General features: G+C 41.2%; 1 protein-coding gene across 6 annotated transcripts in view; it reads right to left on the bottom strand.

Annotated features, from left to right (window-relative positions):
• Positions 1–16,424, bottom strand: part of LOC117206815 (calmodulin-like) — a 77,264-nt gene that overhangs the window by 38,543 nt on the left and 22,297 nt on the right. For 5 of the 6 annotated variants that reach the window (XM_033446482.1, XM_033446483.1, XM_033446485.1 and 2 more), the window contains exon 2: positions 3,521–3,956. In XM_033446482.1, coding sequence (XP_033302373.1) covers positions 3,521–3,863 — 343 coding nt within the window. In that variant the 5' untranslated portion in view covers positions 3,864–3,956. Of the gene's footprint in view, positions 1–3,520; positions 3,957–4,414; positions 4,522–16,424 lie in introns of those variants that run through there. The other variant, XM_033446484.1, reaches the window with a different exon arrangement.

Raw genomic sequence — 16,424 nt, 5'->3', positions numbered from 1 at the left:
CTAATAAGCGACGTAGACGAGATTTCTTTGATCCAAAAATTCTGTTTGCGACATCCTTTTGCTTTTAACGTCGCGTTATCTTGCCACTGGACGAACCGTCGACCAACGTTTTAATCCTGTCTTTATAAGAGGATTTTGCAGTTGGAAAAAAGCATTTGAAATTTGTCGAAGGTCTAATCATTAATTTGTAGCTGTGTATCGTACGGTATAAGAATCTTATATCGAATCTTTTGCCAATTTTGTTATTCGTTTGAAATTAATATTTATTTCGATATAGATCTTTTACGAAAGATTTATGTAATTGAACGTTGCGCTGACATTCTTTACGTTTTTATAATTAACGGTCTACATATAGAAAACACGGGAAAAATACTGAAAAGAGTCGAGCTTAAGTATCGGTGATATTTCCTGTCAAAAACAAAAACGGTTAAAATCGTGGCGACAGTTCGGATTCTAAACGAATATACGTCACGAAGAACTATACTTCTGATTGCGCGTGACGCAAATGTCAAAAAAAGCAACTGCCGCAAAAACATTGCAGTTGTTACGTCGCGTGAAATGCTCCGTGCGACGTCCTTCATTTTCAGACCGTCAAGGCCCAAGCACCATTAGACAGACCCTCGATAAACCTAAGGCCCTATCTTGCAGGAACCTTTAATCCTGAAAGTATTTTCGGTTTATACCTGGCACTTAAAACAGTCCTTAGGTTCATTGCACATTCATTGAACAACCAATGCGTGGAAGAGAGTACGATGATGATGGGAGAGCAAGAAGATACGATTCTACCAATCGCGAATGCCAGCAGAATGTGGAACGAGAATGGGACAAGAAGCATCAGTTACGGGGGTAACGTAGGTAGGGAAATACCTATCTATACTTTTTATCAACGCGAAGGAGGGACGAAGGAGGTCGACGAACAAAAGGAGGAAAAAACTGGAGGAACAATACGAGGATGAACAACAGTCAGATGAACAACAGGCAGAAGAACAGTCTTTGGAGAACCATGAACTTTCGGACGTTCGCGGGGAGACGCGATCTCGAAGAAGCGCGCCAACGGAAGTCATAAATTCCCGTTACGATTTGACTAATCGGCGCCACGAATCGTTCGATCCCTTATTTCTTGTGAGATAATAGAGGTGGTTGATTGAATATAACGCTGCTATTAACAGGTTATTATATACCTGAATGATCCAACAACTTCAATGTAATACAAGATTGAGTAGGTGAAATAGCAATTGCAAACGAGTACAACCTGAGATTCCTTTCGTGTCGACGACGGTGATAATATATCTTCTGTCGATTGACTGTCTTCGACTTATAGATTCTGCTTGACTTCCGACGCTTGCTGTTCCTTGCACTGTCCTTCGACTCGAGTCGATGTAGACTAACTGACGAGCTTTAACTGTTACTTGAATATTACTGTGGAACAAGTCTAGAGCGCAAGTACAAGAAGTTAAGTTGACCCTCCTGATGCCGTAAAAGAAGTGAAATTCGTTCCTATGTAATCACGGAGGAAAGCTCGGTAAGGGTGTGCCCTTTGAACGAAGAACGTGAATTTGTTGCTCACACTTTTCGTCAGAAAAGTGAGGGTAACGATCCACGATGACGATTAGTTATGACCAACGTTAGAAATGAAGATAGGAGGAAGAAGCCTCTTACCGACGTGACTCATGGGCGACCTTGTTTATGGGAAAAATCTGCTTTTCTGTTAGAAAAATATCCGCTTTCTCCGTAATTTGTAAGAACGTGCAATAAACCTAAGGATTTTAAGTACCAGGTATAAACCGAAAATACTTGCAGGATTAAAGGTTCCTGCAAGCTAATGAGATTCGGTGTTAGTAGGGCCTTAGGTTTATTGTGGGTCTGTCTAATGGTGCTTGGGCCTTGACGGTCAGACAATGAAGGACGTCACACGGACCATTTCACGCGATGTAACAGCAGTATACCAATGCAATGACGAAAAAGCTGTTGGTTGCACCATCTTGTAGCTATGTATTTGCGAATTTCTCTTCTGTTTTGACAACGCTAACGAAGTAGTGGCTCGTAACGATGGCTCAATACCATAAATAAAATACAAAACGGTTTGGTTGTTTCCAATTTGCGTGGAAAGATAAGCCGTGTAACAAAAACAATTCGTGGAATTTCTTTTGCTCAACGATTCGCTGGAATTAATGACTGTAAAAGGGATATGATATTGGAAATTTTAATTATCGTGTCTTCGTTCGGAATTATGAAGGTATCATAATTAATTTTAATTAATTTGATAATAAGCTAATGAAACAAAAGGCACCATAATATCTAAAACTTAATTCACATACAATAAAATAAATTTTCGTATGAAATTCGGCTCTGTATTTCTATCACATAACAGAACTAATTACAGATGCAATATATGAAAATTTTCTTTCATGTCATGGAAAATGACTGAAAAGTCATGGATGCGTTTAAAACGAGAGTCGTTTTATGTTTTCATGAATTCACTCGGATACTTCCAGCTCGGTTATTAAAGTAATAAATTTCGTTACACGGTTTAAATATATTCCTGGATCATGATTTATGTTTATTTCATCTCCGATTAAATATTCTCAAAAGTAATCCTACGAATAATATCCCACAGGTACATTCATTTCATCGCCACAACACCTTCCAAATTATAACACAAGAGCAGAGTTATACATTGTTAGGATACGTCAGATTAAATTCATATTAAGCTTTCCAGCGCGATATCGTATTTAATCCTCGAAATTCAAACAGAAAGAAAATCTCTGTTATATTTGTTTGGAGCCATTAATATGGATAGAATGTGACACCAACATAATTCTTCGAGTTCTCAGCTACGAATTTAAGATTATCTGTCTTTTAAAGATCGTAAAAATAGATCGAATACCACTCTACTTTTTGCCCATCAGTCCTCTTTTGCCTTCAAACAACCTATAGGTACCAGATTCGGCTACAAACGAATACCACTCCACTTTCTACCCACCAATTCTCTCTTGTCTTTGAAAAACCTATATCGGATTCGGCTGCAAATGAAGCATCGAGAGAAAAAGTGGGCTAATTCTAATGCAAGCTGAGTAATTTGTTGTTTACATAAGATCTATGCGAGGACAAAATATTAATTCCGATAACTTTTTACCTTGTTGTGAATTCCTTCGCCTTTCTACGATTAATATGGTCATTTCTTAAATCCGAAATTTCTATAATTACAGAATTAAAAATTAACTCCACTTAGATCGATTTTAGTCCTCACAAGTGGAAATACCATATAATTTACTTTCAACCAAAAAACGATGAAACAAATTAAACAGAGGAAGATCCACAAATTGAAAAATTATTATATGAAAAAAATTAGGAGTCTCAGTCACCAGTTAAATCGTCTTCCTCAAATTGACAGCTTACTGCAGATTATTGGAATACGTAAATCAATACTCTCTCGTTAAAAAAAGACATAGTCCATTTGTGCAAACGATGTCTCAAATCTGATTGCTACGACCATTTGATAATCGTTAAATTAACTCACCTTTCATTTGAGATTTCGATATAGTAGGCGTCTTGCTGGACGATTCAGGGGCTGATCTCTTTGGAGACGCGGGCAAGGAAAAGAGAACGTTCGTTGACAGCTTGGTGGCCTCCGTGGACGACGAGGCCGACAAATATGTGGAGGACGACGTGGCCGTGATCGGGCAAGTCGCCGAATGGGGCTGTGGGGCCTGTTGCCATTGCCAACGACATTGCTGCCGTTGGTCTGTCGCGCTGGACGATATCGATGCTTCTGATTCCACGGGCACAAATGGCATCGCCATTGACGCGACTGTCATCGTCGACGTCGACGTCGACGTTGTCGGTGTGGTCGTCATCGTCATCGTTATCGTAGCCGCCGACGTCCTCGGCGAACAGCTGCTCGTCGTTCCTTCTTGTCCCTCGCTGTTCGCTACCGTCCCGCTGTTCTGTCTCGTCTGCAAACGTTTTAAATAAACACACTCGTGAGAACAACCGTCTGATCGCTTGTTTATCTTTTATACGCCAGAGTTTCAGGAATTTTTAGAGAGAAAATGCTTAGAAAAACGGTAGACGTCGAGATTTCACGGTTTTTATTTGCGAATATAGAGTGGAATCACGCGAGACAAAGCGTGGCAAATAAAGAAGACAGATGAATTTCGTGGGTAACGATTTAACGTTCTCTGATGGTCGATGAATCGAGCTAGCTCGCTAGCCACAGGTAGCACGACGCGCGTTACGATGGACAGACAGTTCACCGCGACACAGAAGGCACAATAGAACGGATCTGGATGAAGCTACGTGAAAAAGAAAATTGGAATTATGTGTTCTAATCGAAGAAAGACACATCTATTGGCTCGTTCTTATAACACGCAATTCTATCGATGATTTTGCACGTTGGCCCGATGCGTATTACCGGAATTTAATAATAAAAAGATAACGTGAACGGACAGTTTGCGAGAAAGGAACTGAGTGAACTCGGACGGAACTGGAGTGAAAAATATACAGGAATCGGGTAACGATCACGAAGTGGCAGGTATTCGCTGTTTCGCGGTTATAAACTTGGAGACACGTCCCGCAGGCGTATCAGCGTACAAAGTTTATCGGTCGCGTGGTTTAGGAGCTAGCCACGAACGTGTTTTTGCGCTGTTCACGGTAATCGTGTCTCGTTGTAGGTACGAACATCGATTGAACGCCTTGATGGTCGGCTTGACATTCAGCCTCCTCTGTGCGAGATATATTGTCGACAATATCAACAGCCGAGTAATTGATGGCAGTAATTGATGCGATTCGTAACAGAAACATCGATTGGATTTCGATTGGGAAACGCTCTCGTTAAACTCTGGCAATTTAGTTTATTAAATTGGCATAAAATTGGTCGCTTCTCTTTTCTGATTAAAATAATCTCATCGAAAGCTGCCTGTATTCTTCTTTCCTACATAATACCGTCCCGGTATTTTTAAACTTAGAAATTTTAATTTCTAATCTGCAAAATTAAGAAATTTTATCGCGCGGAACTTTATTAACGAAAGTAATTGAGACGTGGATTTAATAACCGTAAGAACAGCCATTGAGTCCTTACTGCAAGTCGACTTGATTTATGAAGAGAAAAAGCACACAACGGTTGAAAGCATTTCGAACGTCAGGACGCAAGTTACGACGCGTTTAACTCTGTTTAGAAACTGCCAGGTTCCGTGGTATTTCCCGCGACAATAAAAGAAGCTCGAGCCGGCGGCTTTTTTCCCTGTCAGTTCGACACAACATACACACGTCACAGCGATAAACCTCGGATCAGACGACTCGCCAAATTGCTGCGTTTTTGCGAGCGGAATGAGAGAGCCGTCGCTCGGGGCGCGAATCGACCCTAATCTTCCGCTGAGATCGAGCTCGCGTATCGTGACCACTATAAATTTCGTATTCTCACTCGGAAAGAAACGGCCGATCATAAAATCGTAATTTTCGCAGGCAAACAGTTTCTTGCAGCGATTTTCGGGATAAAAAGACGAATTAAATTTTTCTTAACGCATGAGCGATCGATAACTCGGCGGAAATACCACGGTGATCCGAGCGGACAAGAAGAGACATCCGATTTATTGAATTCCGTGCAGCTTTCTCACAACTGACATAGATGGCTAGAACGAGAATTACGCGGACCACCCTGCAGCCAGAACTTTCGAATTTTAAAATCAACCGACAGGAAAAGTTTCGCGAATTTAGTAACAAAAGAACGTGGAACGAGGTTCCCTTTTCTTTTCTATCCATTTATTTTCATCTGCATAGCCATCGGTAAAAAGACAGTGGCAAAATCGGATTCTCGTTAACTCGTCACGCGTTCCCGATCGGTCCTGACATTTTTGTGCTCGGATTCGACGTTTCCTCGGATTTAAATTACATTTTATCGGTGCCACCCAACGTGGGTAAGGTGACCGTAGCCTATTTCACTGGATTAGATTTCAGATTCCGGTCGAGATCTACCAACGAATACTTTTCCTTTTTACTCGTCCTCGCTGACCACTACATAAAGGGGAACGTCTTCGATACGTAATTATAAAAGCGGTTTTAATCCCCTTCGTAATCGCTCGTTAACTATCCCTTCGTTTTTCCGATTAGCCGTTATCGAACGTTGTCTTTAATTAGCCGCATAATTAAAATTCCTGCGATCGTAAACGGACAACTGACACTATTGTATAAAAATAATTCGTGAGCAACCTGCACTACTTAACAAGCGTTCGTCGCTCTAACCAATCACGATTTCTTCCGGAGACAAAGTCGCATTCCGCGACCGTAGAAACCGCAACGAAACCAGGAAATTGGAGAACAAAGTAGATGGACGGGGGACCAGAAAAAGAACGATTTTGTCCGTTGCAATCTATCATGTAGATAATTCAATTACGACCATCTCCTACAACCAGACGGTCCATTATCCAGTTGGTTAATGAAACAACAGCGAGATGAACGATACACGTAACATTTTGACCGGTGGACTTTCAGCCAGAAATTGCATCATTACCGATCGTTTCTAACGTCGTGTCGGTTAATCGCGAAGAAATTTTACCGTAGCCACACGGATTATCCGTCTTGCTCTACCGAGTGTATCCATAGCGAATCATCAATCGATTCACATTTCGTATTCTTTTAGTCGCTCGATGAATTGGTAATACACATTGCATCGTTGAAAGTCTTTTCAACTCAGAGCACGCTCTTAATTCGTTTCTCGATATTTCCTCGTCGAGGGGAAACTTCATTAGCGGCAACGACTACGCCAATTGACCGGCTTATTACTCGTCAACTGGAAGAACAGGTGGAAGAGCGTCGAAGAGAACGTCGTTATGTTACCGTTGTTCGCAGCCGTGGTTATTATCGCTGTGCCAGTCATATCAGCCTAGTTCTTCATATCGAGACTTGGCTCGGGCTAAAAGAGTCACGAAATTCGTCCGAGGGCACGAAGATCGGTTGGACGACGCGACCGTTCTAACTCGATTAAGTCTCGTAATAAACGTGCCGCTTAATTAACTCGTCTTAGCAGCGAGCATCTGGTCGAACGGTTGAAGCATCGAATACTTAACAGATCGACGAACAATTAAATGGGTATAAGGAACCTAACGATCGCAATGGCCGATGCATGAATCTTGCCGCAGGATCGTGGAATGTTGGTGGCGATTAAAAGAACGCTTTCTTTGAATACCGATGAGAGGACGTCGCAAAATGGAATGCCTGATGCTATAGCGCGGCTCAGGTCTCGCGGAATTTTATGGGTTAAGACGTTTTAATTAAAACGTGCGATCGGAGACTTCCGCTGAAAATCGCGCGATCTGAAACGTTCGTTCAAAGTTATGAGAATTTCGTTGAATTTGAGTGTGGATCGAAGTAAACAAACGTCATGGAAACGCGTTCCTGGCAGACTTGTAATTATATGCCGCCGTTAATCGTTTGCTTTTCGAAAATCGTGTCAATTAACGCCAAAGGGTGTTTGTATAGCGCGTTTGTAAAACGCGTGAAGCGAATTTCGAGAGTTCGTCGGAACGGTTACGGAGAAACAGAATGGATGTGTTCACTACGTAAATCAGTGCTGTAAGCACTAGGAACAGGCATCTAGCGAATGTAATTTTCGCTGAGAGAAGAATTACAGGGTAGGGAAAACAAGCACGATGCAACGACACGAGAAACGTACAACGAGAAACGTATAGCAGAGACACAAGGTCGATGGAAAGGAATGGACCGAGGAAGAGAAAAGTTTACGAGGGTTAGGCCGTAGGCGCGATAAGACCTGGCACTCGATCACACTGTCTCGCATTTTGATTGAACGAGAAACGAGAAAACTTCGACTGACTCGAACGCGCGGCTGACGATTTGCATGCGACTATTACGTGGCACGGCCTGCATACAAGAGATAGCGTTTTATGTTGCTATTAAACATTTAATTTTTCCTCGGATGAAATACCATCGGAGCGTCCAGGGAAGAAAGTACGTAGCTGGATAATTGATGTTCGATAACGAAGAAACTGCGATGTTTACGTTACAAATGGCCAATTACGAAGAAGAGAAATCATCTTGCCAGATTTATACAGAGATAATATTTCGAAAAAATATCTCGCGAAATGTACGAGTACACAGGAAGGTTAAATGTCTTGACGTGAAATACGATGTTCTTAGCGCCAACTGAGCGTTAACTTCGAGGATATTTGCTTATACGTACGCATCTGGTGTTTGGAGTCTCGGGGGTTTGACTGCGACACGGCAAATTTCACCGATTCCATTCCGGATTAGTGCAATTTGTAGACATGTAGTTACCTTCCCGTTGTAGCGGTATAGTGATTCAATTTACATGGGGTAAACTGCTGCGACAAGCTTGTACCTTGTAAGCATGTAAGCAACCGCCTGCTCGACACTATTCAATCAACGAGGGACCAGCAGTTTCCCCGAGGATTCCTCCGGCACTCGGCCGAGTCAGAAAATCTTTCTAATATTCAAGAGCATTTCTCAAGATAACCAGATAAGACACAGCCCGGTATATCAGGAACGAGGTACGCGGTTAAAGTATAAAACACCCTCGTGCGCTCTTGTCGCCCTTCTTCACGACCTTTCTCTCATTTTCAACCCTCCGCTCGTGCAATTTCCACGAAGTCTCGAACCAAACGCGCTACAACCTGTCCTCAGAAGCTGAACCATAGCAACTGGCGAGTTGCGAACGATTTTACAAGCTGAAACTCGTAACTAGAAACATTGTACACAGAATTTGATCGCCGACCACGTACCGTACTCGTACTCGCTGAGTGCTAATTGGGAATGTACGGAATTACCAAGAATTAACCGATTAATCGACACGCTGGGAAAGGGAGAGAAACGCGTTGAGGGCGAACTCGTTAGCGCTGCGGCTGACCGCCCGTTTACGACCGATTTCACGCAAACGCGTCGCTCTGCGCCATAATTCAGCTTATGAGAAAGGAAATGATCGCGCGACGGCACGGCTGCCCGTGTTTGTGCTAGCTATTAAGCGGCGATTTCGTTTTCAATTCATTGCCAGAGGAAAACCATGGAACACACACAGTTTACGATTCATATTATATTATATAGGCCATTGTGTAGGTTAGGCTCCGTTAAAGGAAGAAAAATAATTCTTTTCCTCGGTAACAAACCGATATCTGTTGTAATCGATCGAACGACAACATTTTACGCTCTCGCTAAGGGTCGAGAGAACAGCCATCGCGATTTTCTTTCACGCGGGATGAAAATTTATCTTTCGACGACACATTCTTCGAAGAGAAGAAGTACGGTTAGGATAAGAATAAAGAGAAAGAGGTCGATCGAAAGAAAACACACGGTCTATTCATCGTTCAATAACACCGCGTGCCTTTTCCTCGCCTCTTCTATTAGCACACCTTTTGATGAAACATTAATTTTTAACAAGATGCCGTTCCATGAACTTGTACTAAAATTTCTGAAACTATTCCTGTTTCTTATTCACCTTGCTACAGACACGTTTTGTTTTTATTTCCCTGCAACTAAATTTTTATTTATAGGAGAGTATTAAAGAATTATGTTCGCGAGAATAGTAACTGTGCTACGAGCCATAACAATAAAGCATCTAGACTAAAATTGATCGACGAAACGCCTGTGAAATACGACTAATTCACGTCCTTGTTCTCCCGATACAATGGCGTGATTATTCGCGACAGATCAATGACACGCGTTCATTGCCTCGTCCATTAAATTCCTCGTACCATTTAGTGTGATCGAAAAACCCGTTAATCTTCGCATTCAGGTATCTCGTGAACCTTAGACACGAATTGAGACAGGAATATATGATCGGGTTTCCAGGCTGCCAATGAATGCTCTATCCGCGAGGGGTTTGAACATTTTTCGCGAATCCCTCGAATCACGGTCTAAGTGGAAACACGAGCCTACGTGACAAGTGCGATGATATTCTTGAGAAGAATTTAGCATCGTTTCACCCATTTGGTTCCGGATGGGAGTAACGGCCGAGTTTTATATTCCTGTAGTAGGTGTAGCGCGATATTTTCTCTCCAGGGACTTTCACCCGGCGAAAAGTAGGTATGTGTTTCCAACCGTAACGTGCTTGAAGCTTTTCGAAAAGCCTCCTAACGCACGGCTACGTCTTACCGGGAACTCCCAGCATGGTTGGATCAACGTGCACAAAGCAAACGGGCGAAGAAAAGAGCGGGCCAAAGTGTGGCTAGTGCATACAGTCGCAGCAACGGTTTCGTAATACGACGAACACCGCAAGAACGCTTAAGTTTTCTCATTTAATGCTACCGCCGGTACTCCATCTATCTTAAAATCGTTCGTATCTCGTTTCAAATTCGTTAGAATTAACGAGGAAGAAGAAAGCAACGCATCGAGCCCGGGAAGCGAGAAACGCATCTACTTCGGTGCACAGAGACATTCTGACAGCGTCTTGGAATTTCTAGCCATCGTAAATTTCACTCAACGGCGAAATATATATATATACGTGTATAACGTAGGTGTGGACACTAAAAAATGAGTATAACGAATTGACAGAGTGCGCTTTGCGCAGCGATGAAATTTAAAATTTCATATCAGCCATCTTGTGAAACTTGAGTATGCAAATTAGAACAAATAGAGAATAGGCTAGCGATGTGAGTAACTGACAAAGCTTTGGACAGACTCGGGTTAATATCGGAACGTTTTATGAGACGTTTTAAAGAGAAACGAGAGTTTCGCGTTTGTTTTCTCTTCGCGTTCGCCGTATCGAATAGAAAAAAGAGAGGAGGCAAAATAAAATTTGAAAATGTCGCTTCGCGTTACGGGTACTTGTGTTTCGCTCTATGGTGAAAAAAATTCGTTAGCCCCGTCGAATTGTTCTGAAGGAGCTCGCGAAAATGGAAACAATGCAATGCGACGTGAGACTGAAAAGGAACGGACGGGTTGCTTATCGGTTAATTACAGCGGACGCAGTTGCTCGCTCGTTAATTGTTTAAAAGTGCTACGATTACCAAGGGGATTTTTAATTGCCGGCTGAAGTTCGTCCTCGAATGGGAACTCGAGCAGGAATTTACGGTTCACGAACGGCCTAGAAATTCTCAAGACGTTGATACGCACTTGTTCTGACGTAACGTCTGTAAATATTTAGAAATTTTAGGATTTACGACGACTGTACGAATTTTATCAAAATTTAGAATCAGCGTTTATGGATTTAGAAAGCTATAAATTTAAATCACTTAATAAAAAAACTTCTTTGAAAAATATACACCTTTTCTTTTTAAAATAATATATCCGTCGATTTTACATGTTACCATTCGAAATAATATCGCTAGTTCTCGTATCAAGTTAAAAAAATCTTCTTTATCTGATACGCAATTAATTGTTATCAAATCAATAGGATATGTAATTCCGTGATCTTCGATGATTATGTAATTCGATTTTATCGATGCATTAACTCGTACACGTAAATCGATCATCGTGTTGTTTTATCAGACACACGTATAATAATTATAAAGTATAAAATCATTAAAGATTCTTTTATCTGTAACATTTGTGATTACGTTACGCGTTGTCAAAAATAGGTACTGTATCTGTACCTTTATGAAAAAAAGTCCACGTTTAATCCTATACTTCTGTTTCTCGAAATGATATCGTACGTTACATAAAATTCAGACATTCCGCTACGACCGTGCCACTGGCAGAAGCCTTCGGCAGATTTACCTATTCGATATTCATACTTTCGGCAAACCAAACGCGTGCTTCCCTCTATTTCCCACTGTTCTTTTACGACTATGCCTCGGCCAAGAATTTTCCGAGTATAATGGTCGATGTTTCGCCATTCTAGCAATAGCAATGGCCCCGTTATTTTCTCGCCGTTGTCCGAAATAAAGCCACATTATCATTCTTCGCCGATAGAAGCGGCACTGTATTTCTGCGAGTAGAACAGTCAAAAGACCGTAGGGTCGCAGCGGCGCGGCGTAAGTGGTGTTTCACGATACACGAAACATTTGCATATTCAATCGATGGATATGCAGATGAAACGTGGCACGCCGATTGGGATCGAACAGTGAATGGGAGAAGGAAAAAAAGAGGTTTAGGTTAGGTTACGTATACCGTCGGTTGGGAAATATTCGCTGAACGCGATTGGAACGCAACGGAAATCGATGGCGCGATTTAATTTCTCGCTACTGGGTAGTTTAGAAAAGAATAAAAAAGCTTCGATCCCCTCCAGCGCATCAGCATTGTCGAAAAATTCAATTGATCATCGTCGTTGCTGTTGGTTCTTCTTCGCGACATGGCAATAGAAAGCATCGCGATGCATCGTGTCAAAATCTCGATTAGGAAACTCGTCCTCGTTATCTGCTAAACCAGATCGATGCATGTCGTGTCTTAAATGCCGCTGGCTATCGCCTTATCGCGATGTCCTTCGTGTTAATTGCCTTCGATATATCTCGTGTTTTCCCACTAATACTCGTGACATGTACCACGTAATGGCATAATGAATGACATTTACGAATGAACCAGTGTTATACCCGTCACGACATCGCCGATGGGAAAACACACCCCGATGGCTTAGGTGTGACATTTGATTCAACGTAGATTAGAATTAGGAAATGTAGGATGTAACACGTATGTATTACAGCGCGATATGCGTTGCCTATGGGTATTGCCACAGTGTTTACCTGGTCAGGTCAATACCATTTTGATAAAGTGAACGGTTTATCGACCAGACCTCTATTTGCTCAATAATAAAAAGACGTCGGCCGTTTTTTACTAGCAACGAGTGATCGTGTTAGCTATTCTATGACGAAATAAAATATCGTTATGTACATTCTGACAAACTTATTACGCTGGTGCGCATCGTTACCCGCGAAGATAACGCAAGTTTTATACGCGTTCCCCGAAATTTTATTGTAGACTGTCAGATACGAGAGAGCGAGGTTTAATTTACGAAATTGACTTCGTTTTCTGTGCTTTGTCGGCGTGCTACGCGTAAATCACAAACAACCAACTTGAAACGCTCTTAAATTTCATTAAAACTCGACGATAAATGGCGAATCGTTATGATGATCGGTATCTTTATGGTTATATCGATTTTGTCTTCGTTCCCGCGGCTTTCTCTTCGAAAATACTCTATTTACGACGAATATTCGATAAACGAGCCTGCCTGTCTTAAATTTATCGCGATCTCTTTGCAACACCCGCGACCGGACCGTCATATATAAATAACTAAAGATAAGTGTCGTCAAGATAAATAATATCGCCACCTTAATCTTGTCTTTTATATCTCATCCTCGATCAACAACAGACGTGTTATACGCGAAGGTATATTTATCTTTGAAGTACGTATATCCGAATCGATCGATCAAAGTGAACAATGTAAGTTCTAAAAATCAGAAGAAAATATTGCAATCGTAAGGATTCATCTTTTATCACTTTCCCCACCACTTTCTTTTTTCTTTTTTTTTTCTTTCTTTCGACTGTATAAAATGAAAACAGGATTAAGAATTCGGTCGATTAGATTCCTGTCTACCTTCTGAGCGTCTGCCATAAAGGACACCTAAATATAATTTAATTTCCACTTTTGCGAATCTTATTGTTCCACGGTAAAGCCTTCATTATGCGAAACGCGAAATCTCTGTCCCCTTAATTTCCCAGGGCCTCTTGCATATTCCTCGCTAATCCGCCGGCTACCCCTCGCAATACGTTTCTCGACAATCGCAAATTTTTCAGCCGCATTCCACCCCAGCGTTTCCTACGCCCACGAGAACCGAGACGCATGCACGAACGTCGGAGAAGTTTGGGAAGAAAGTTAGGACAATGAATAGAGTTACCATACGAAGTTACCTCGAAACGTCTTTTGGGTAGGCCGCGAGCAATACCGTGAATAACGAAACTGATTTAAATAGCGACTCGTTTGCTTAATATATACAGAGTCGTAGTAACGGACAGATGTGCATTTACACGATGGATAACGTTGCAAGAACTATCTCGCAGCTATCATAATCTATCACTCATCTTGAAGGATGTTGTTCATCGAAGTTCGACAATACAAACGAAGCTATAGTAAGTCAGGGTATTCGAGAAGTTATCGTCTCGTTACGGATATTAATGACATTGAGTAAACTAATTATCCGTACAAATGCAGGAGTACGGTGCGGTTAATTAGAATACACGGTATTCAAATAGCGAGGCATGGTAAATGGGACGTGGCCGCGTGTATCGCTATAAAATAATTCGTAACGTGCTCCGAACACCGCGGTAGCACCTTGCTATTTGTCCAGTCAATCGAATTAAATTCTAGAGCTAATTTTATTTGCTATTCGGTGAAATATTAATGAATACTCTCGTCGAATATTTTCTGTTAGCGTCCGAGTTTAATCGACAGCTCTGAAAGAATGGAGCAGTCGTTAAAGAGAAATTAATAATCGATAGGAAATACGAGCTGGATGATAAGTTGTTTTCGTCGAAAAATAGAGAAAAGTAATATATAGGTTGACTCTTGCACGTAGTGAGAACGAAAGAATTTTCATTTCAAAGGTGAAAGCGATCAAACGGAAGGATTCGATTTTGGGGGAGAAAACGCGTGAAACATGAAGCAACTCGGACTCGAAACTCGCGGCCAAGTAGTCGCATTGAGCGCGCGAACAGTCAGAATATTTCCAAGAAAGCATGCTCCTTTGGAGCTTGGAAAACGATAGGAATCGTCGAATCCCGATACTCGAATTCGAAGTATCCAATAGTCGCCCGATCCGTAGATTTTCAACGCGCTTTGCACAAGATATTCTCGAATAAATCCGGACTGTTCGTGCGAGATCTCCATTGGCCTGAATCGAATCTAAATCCTAAATCGAACAATCTCTCCGGACCACAGCTGGAGAAGCAATCGGCGAAAAAATGCAAAAGAAAAATGAAATTTTGATGGTGCACGCGTGTGATATGAAAGCTCCTCCGGGTTTTGCGACACGGAAAGATATATCTCGACAGGATATGAAAACCTATGAAATTTATGAGTCGATATCAATTAAACTCTTCGTCCTCGTAAACATTATGTTGTTTGGCCTGTTCTTCGCTTTACGATCTAGGAGAGAATAAATATACATCATGGATCGTTCCTTTTGTCACTAACTCGATGAAATATAACATTTTACGACGTCTTGTATTAAATGTGTTCGTTCTAATCGAAACACCCAGTATGAAAACTTTGATCGGCGATAAAAAGCAATAGCGAAAACAAGGAATAAAGGATGATCCTGGTCGAGGAATTGACGACATGCGGTATCTGCGTCGATATGCAAATTGACAAGGGAGAAGTATCGAAGCTTACAGGCTATTGTATGCTTCTGTTGCGCATTCCACCGGTACCCTACCTTTGAGTAGCTCGTTATAAGATGTGACATACAAAGCGATAAATGGAATGCGTCTTGGCTATACGTTTCTTACTTTACGTAAGATGAAAGCAGATAGGTCAGCGTTGTAAGATTTCGTATATAGCGTATTGTTGACAGCACAATATCTGCGGAAAGTATGAGTGCTGATAATTTTTCAAAATTATCTTATCGTGCTCGATGCTTCGAAACAGAAATTAAATGTTTTAGCGAGTTAACAAGTTTCATATCGTGAGATATTCGTCATACTATCCTTTCTCTATATTTTTACTCAATTTTTTAAATTGGAATCAAGTGCCTAAGCATTATAAATCAAACAGAAGTCGAGTGGGCGTATTGCAACGAACCACAGGAAATTTTTTCCTTTACGATAGGTACAAATTTAGAGAAAGCTCTGAACGAATTAAAATAATGAAACGTTCGCCTATTTCTTACAAATTACCACAGAAAATGGAATACTCTAATTAAATTCGACCTTCCACTACTCCACCACTTACTGTCTTCTTCAAGCCACATTCCTCCATTTTCTCCGCGCCAGTATAAAAAGAACCTATTAAAGAATCGTTGTAAAGCACATCGCAAATGAATGAAGAAACGTTCAGGTGTTCTACCAAAGGAAAAATGCAAACTATATTTAGGCAGATATGATCTGCTAACGAAGAGATAAAGTACGTAAACGTGATGAACGATACATATAATATATGCTAAATATCGCGAGCTCGAATTATTTTCTATGATTTTTGGGAGATCTGTTTCGTAAAATTCTTATCTTATCTTATATTTTAACCAATCGGGATGGAGATACATAATTATAACTGTGACTTTTCTTCTAAATTTCTAGATAAGCATATATTCCGCTCTCCAAATTTCACGTTCAGAAATTTGAAGAGGACATCCAGTGATGTTAATAACTCTCCTCTCCTTGAGCATTTCAAAGACCCAAATTATGTAATCATAATATGGACTAACGGTTTGGTTAGTCCTGACTCATTAACATTTTCAAAGTAACTTACGTGCTTTGCGATGAGTACGAAATTGTGTCATCGCCAAAACGTTGCGGATTGACCCGGTTTT

The sequence above is a fragment of the Bombus bifarius genome, unplaced genomic scaffold, assembly GCF_011952205.1.
Source record: "Bombus bifarius isolate JDL3187 unplaced genomic scaffold, Bbif_JDL3187 scf7180000008008, whole genome shotgun sequence".
NCBI classification, from domain to species: Eukaryota; Metazoa; Arthropoda; class Insecta; order Hymenoptera; family Apidae; genus Bombus; species Bombus bifarius.
This window is presented reverse-complemented; position numbering and strand designations above follow the sequence as displayed.